At 35.8% G+C, this 5,000-nt stretch overlaps 2 protein-coding genes across 3 annotated transcripts in view; one reads left to right on the top strand and one right to left on the bottom strand.

Annotated features, from left to right (window-relative positions):
• The first annotated feature begins 823 nt into the window (after positions 1-823).
• On the top strand, positions 824-3,726 carry LOC119606559 (pre-rRNA 2'-O-ribose RNA methyltransferase FTSJ3). Its single transcript, XM_037960111.1, has 3 exons — positions 824-1,113; positions 1,179-2,454; positions 2,518-3,726. The coding sequence occupies exons 1-3, from the start codon at positions 1,047-1,049 to the stop codon at positions 3,620-3,622; spliced, it is 2,448 nt and encodes an 815-aa protein (XP_037816039.1). The 5' UTR covers positions 824-1,046; the 3' UTR covers positions 3,623-3,726.
• A 139-nt stretch (positions 3,727-3,865) lies between these two features.
• Positions 3,866-5,000, bottom strand: part of LOC119606562 (solute carrier family 25 member 46-like) — a 3,919-nt gene continuing 2,784 nt past the window's right edge. The window contains exons 7-8 of one of the 2 annotated variants that reach the window (XM_037960117.1): positions 4,912-5,000; positions 3,866-4,844 (exon numbers count right to left, since the gene is read on the bottom strand). The exon at positions 4,912-5,000 is cut by the window's right edge and continues 127 nt beyond it. In XM_037960117.1, coding sequence (XP_037816045.1) covers positions 4,289-4,844; positions 4,912-5,000 — 645 coding nt within the window. In that variant the 3' untranslated portion in view covers positions 3,866-4,288. The remainder of the gene's footprint in view (positions 4,845-4,911) is intronic. The other variant, XM_037960115.1, reaches the window with a different exon arrangement.

Raw genomic sequence — 5,000 nt, 5'->3', positions numbered from 1 at the left:
TCCAAAAAAAAACAATAAATTAATTGATTAAATATAAATATATATGTACGTAACAAGAAGAAAACGTAACGAGTTTTATTTATAAATACAGATCAGTGTTCAAAAATTAAAATCTTCCTAACTCCCGCGATTTGACATTAAGAAAATGTAGTCCAGACCAATTTTACATCAATTTGTGGGAAACGAGGTCTATAAGATTTAAAACATAAACTCAACTATATGTCTCCTCTATTAAAATGGGTCATATTGTTTGATTTCAAGATTAGTTTGAACCATGGTACCACTTTTAACATTTAAATACAAAACTATATGATTTGAGTTCCTCTGTAGTCTTATACAGTTTTTTTTTAATCGGTCTATTCTTTTAGGAATTATAGTTACAATTCAATATAATTTTCTATAAGTCTCCCATTTACCGTAAAATGAATTTATCTTAATAATTATGAACAACATTATAAGTTTTTTTTAGCATTAAAACTTCATTTAATATTTATCCGTCTAATTTTTATTAAATAATTTATTAATTTTTGAAATTTTAAACAATTTTATTAATATTTCTTTAGTTTTCTTAACAAAATTTCTCTCAATGTATATTATTTTTATTATTCCCACTCTGGCATCTCTACCTTGCTTACATTTTAACTTTTGACGGCACACACTTTTTTTAATTATATTGAAAATTTGCTGGGCCTCAGCAAAATCGTTTTTGTTTATATGATCTGAGCATCGTACTTAGAGGTGGGGTATCTGAGCAAAATCGTCCCGGTCTACAGCAATGTACGTGTTGTGTGTCAATTCGAGCAGATTTTGCTGAGCACACATTGTATGTTTTTTCCCACTCTGGCATCTCTACATTGTTTACATTTGACAGCACACACTCTGGCAGTGTGGAAAAAAGCAACAACGCACATATTTATTTCAACAAAAACACGTGCAATACGGAGCTCGGGGCATTTTTGTTGAAATTTTAATAAGTTTTTATAAAAATTGAAAATATTTAATTAAACTAAAGTGGTAAAAAGTAAAACAAATAAAACAGCAACAAAATGGGCAAAAAATCCAAAGTAGGAAAAGCCCGTAAAGATAAGTTTTATCAATTAGCCAAAGAGACGGGTAAGTGAAGGCAACAAGAAAAAATGTGGAACACATTTTTAATTCAAATTGTAATTCTTTTAAAGGTTTTCGTTCCCGTGCTGCTTTCAAATTGATACAATTGAATCGTAAGTTTGGTTTCTTGCAACAGTCTCAAGTATGTATAGATTTGTGTGCTGCTCCCGGTGGTTGGATGCAGGTGGCTAAGCAGAATATGCCTGTATCGAGTATTGTCATAGGTGTGGATTTGTTTCCTATACGCGCCATACCCGGTTGTATAAGTTTAGTGGAGGATATTACCACCGACAAATGTAGAGCTTCATTGACTAAAGAGCTGCAGACCTGGAAAGCTGATGTCGTGTTGCACGATGGTGCTCCCAATGTGGGTCGTAATTGGTTGCATGACGCTTATCAACAGATTTGCTTGACTTTGATGTCTTTGAAGTTGGCCACAGAGTTTTTAAGAAGTGGCGGTTGGTTTGTTACCAAAGTTTTCAGATCAAAAGATTACAATGCCTTGTTGTGGGTTTTGAAACAGTTGTTCAAGAAGGTGCATGCTACCAAGCCTAGTGCTTCCCGTAAAGAGTCAGCTGAAATTTTCGTTGTCTGTCAGGGTTATTTGGCACCTGATCGCATTGATCCTAAATTGTTGGATCCTAAGTATGTGTTCGAGGAACTCGATTTGGAGGGCACCAAGAAGGGCAGTCTTTTGCATCCCGATAAGCAAAAGCGCATTAAAGCTGAGGGTTATACCGAACAGGATATTGCCTTGAGAAACGATTTATCGGCCACTGAATTTATGCAGTCAGAAAATGGTTTGGCTGCTTTGCAGGGCATTGGTTCGATACGCATCGATGACGAGAGAATTGCCAATCATCCCAAAACTACTCAGGAAATTTTGGAATGCTGTAAAGATATCAAAGTCTTAGGCCGTAAAGATATTAAGGGTCTGTTGGCCTGGTGGAAGGCCATTAAGGAGGAATACTTCAAAGAGGAGGATAAAGAAACCGAAGTTATTGAAGAGGAAGAGGCACCCAAACGTCCATTAACTCAAGAAGAAATTGAGGATATGGAAGATGAAGAACTGCAAAAACAAATCTCCACCTTGGCTGAAGAAGAACAAAAAGAATTGAAGCGTAAACGCAAGAAGACCCTAAAGGAAAAAGCCAAATTACAAGAGAAAATGAACTTGAAAATGGTTATCAAGGGAGATGATGGTCCCCAGGAAGAAATCGATCAGGAAATCTTCGATTTGAAAACTGTCAAAACCCAAGAAGAGTTGGATGAAATGTTGGATGTAGTGCCAGATTTTGATGTGGAAGGTGAACAGCAGGAGTTACCCAAATTGCCGAAATACAAAAAGTAGGTGGTATCAACCAAATAAAAGAAACCTGATTAAATTTAATTCATTTTGTTAACTTACAGATACGACAAAGATGACAAACGTATGGACGATGATGCCAATTATGAAAATGATGATGAACCTGAGGTATCCGCCGAGGAGGACAGTGAAAGTGATATGGATCAGCAGGGCTTGGGTCTTAGTGATGATGAAGATTTGGAAAAGACCTCCAAAGCTGGTAAGAATAAAAAGAAAAAAGAACAACATCCACTCATCAAATCGGGAGATTTTCGTGATAAGGATACGAAAAGACAACAGCGTGTACAGTTGTGGTATGAAAAAGAAAATCTACAAAATATAGACACTGATGACGATGAAGATTTCGATTTGGATCGTTTGGCTAACGAATACAAGAGCAAGGGCGTAGCGGTATTGGGTGAAAGTCAAGAAACAGGCGAAAGTAATTTGCTAATGGGTAAAAAAGCCAAACGCCGTGCACGTCATGATATAGAGAAAAAAGAATCTTCATCCGAATCATCTAGTGATTCTTCAGATGAGGAAACAGAAGATGAAGAAAAAACTGCGGGCGATATGGCTAAGGAACCGAAAGCCAAGAAAATACGTTTGACCGAAGAAGAATTAGCTTTAGGAGCCATGATGATTAAGGGCAAGAAGACTAGACGTGATTTAATTGATGGTGCCTGGAATCGTTATGCTTTCAACGATGACAATCTACCCTCTTGGTTTGTACAGGATGAAGAGGTACACATGAAGAAACCAGTACCAGTGCCTAAGGAATTGACCGAAGAATACCAACGTAAAGTCCAAGAGCTCAATGTGCGACCCATTAAAAAGGTTATGGAGGCCAAGGCCCGTAAACGTAGACGTGCCGTTAAGCGTTTGGCTAAGGCTAAGAAACAGGCTGAAAAGATTTTGGAAAATGCTGATGCAACCGCCCAAGAGAAGGCCAAACAAATTAAGAAGATCTACAAAAAGGCTCAAGAAAAGAAGAAGGAAGTCACCTATGTGGTGGCTAAGAAACATCAAACTGGTCGTCGTGCTAGACGTCCGGCTGGCGTTAAAGGACGCTACAAGGTGGTGGATCCACGTGAAAAGAAGGACAAACGTTCTCTGGTGGCCAAGAGTAAGAGAGATAAAAAGAAGGGCAAAGGCAAGGGTAGAAAATAGCAAGTGTATAAAAACATTTAAACCACAACTTCTTAGCTGTTATTAGTAGTTTTAACAAACAAAATGTAAGTATAACTATTTAGTAAAAAAAAAATATTTTTTATGAAAATATACAAGTGCCAAATTCTTTTTAAAGTATCAATTTGTGTGCTCAATAAAGGAGAAAGTAAAAAGAATTTGTGATTCCTAAAGAGCACTTCACTAATATTTAATTTCCGTAAAAAATTTCACACTAGGGCGATTAAGTTTCGATTAGTTTCTTTTTTATTTATTAATTAAATACATTAATTTCTATTTAGTTAAATAAATAAGTTTTAATTTTATACGTTTTCTTCGAGGATTTTTAACAATTATTTGGCCAAAAAATATATTAAACTTTACATTAAAAAAACAATTGATTTAAGCTTCATAAATACAGGGAGGGAGTTATTTTAAATGTGTAACGGAAGTATCACAGTACAACTAAAAAATTTCTTTGTTCAATAACTTCTTTCATTATGAGAAAACACACTTGTGTTTGGTACAGTTATACACAGAGGTTGTAAAATATAAAATTCCAAGAGAGCATGGAGCTTAAATTAATATATAATGTTAGTAGAATTAAGCCATTTACAAAATTTTGGAGTTTAAACATTTTTGTTTGTTGCTGAGGGAGTAAAGAAAAACTTAATCCACCGAACGATTGCCTACACTATTGGCATCTAAATCACTGCCTGAGCTAAGACTGCGGGATATCGTTGTTGAATTTGACTGTAGGCCACGATCTAAATTATAATATTGAACTACTTTGGGAGGAGGACGACTCGATATAACTTCCGTTATTTGATTGACAATCCATTTTGTGAGCTTAATCACTGCTATATGAGCAGCAAATTGTAATATTATAGCACCAAAACCCTTATAAAGACCCGAAAATCCCTCAGTGGCCACAGTGGTGCGATAGCAATCTATAGCACCCTGATAGTTGGTTAAAATAGGCACCACAGCATAACCATTATCCAGATTATCGATAATAGTACGAGTACCCTGTAGTTGAATACGATGTAAAATAGTTTCCAAAGGATAGAAAAAAACTTCAGTAGTCAACATGGAGATAAGATTCGAATAGACTTCTACGTTTTGATTTTCCAAAGAGTCATCTTTAAATTTGGCACCTTTACGTTCCTGGGCCTGTTGTATGCGACGGCGCATTATGCGTGAGGATAAACCTTTAATAACCAAGCTGTAGGAAAAGTTGGAAAAGGAAAAGTTATTTAATAGCTTGTTTTATATTAAAACAAAAAAGTTACCTGAATAAGTATTTCGTTATACCCACTGACACCGTGGGACCAATTAAAGCCCATATGGGCAGCATACGACCCTTTTGGGGATATTTCCA

The sequence above is a fragment of the Lucilia sericata genome, unplaced genomic scaffold (assembly GCF_015586225.1).
Source record: "Lucilia sericata isolate MDLA Ls3-8-SP2 unplaced genomic scaffold, ASM1558622v1 Contig000601F_arrow, whole genome shotgun sequence".
Classification (NCBI taxonomy): domain Eukaryota; kingdom Metazoa; phylum Arthropoda; class Insecta; order Diptera; family Calliphoridae; genus Lucilia; species Lucilia sericata.
The sequence above is the reverse complement of the archived record's forward strand: the minus strand, read 5'-3'. Positions and strand labels throughout refer to the sequence as shown.

Excerpts from the sequence above, each read along its gene's own strand:
- LOC119606559 (XM_037960111.1), top strand. The coding sequence starts at position 1,047 with ATGGGCAAAAAATCCAAAGTAGGAAAAGCCCGTAAAGATAAGTTTTAT. Across the intron at positions 1,114-1,178 it reads TCAATTAGCCAAAGAGACGG|GTTTTCGTTCCCGTGCTGCT; the intron begins GTAAGTGAAGGC and ends ATTCTTTTAAAG. Across the intron at positions 2,455-2,517 it reads AAATTGCCGAAATACAAAAA|ATACGACAAAGATGACAAAC; the intron begins GTAGGTGGTATC and ends GTTAACTTACAG.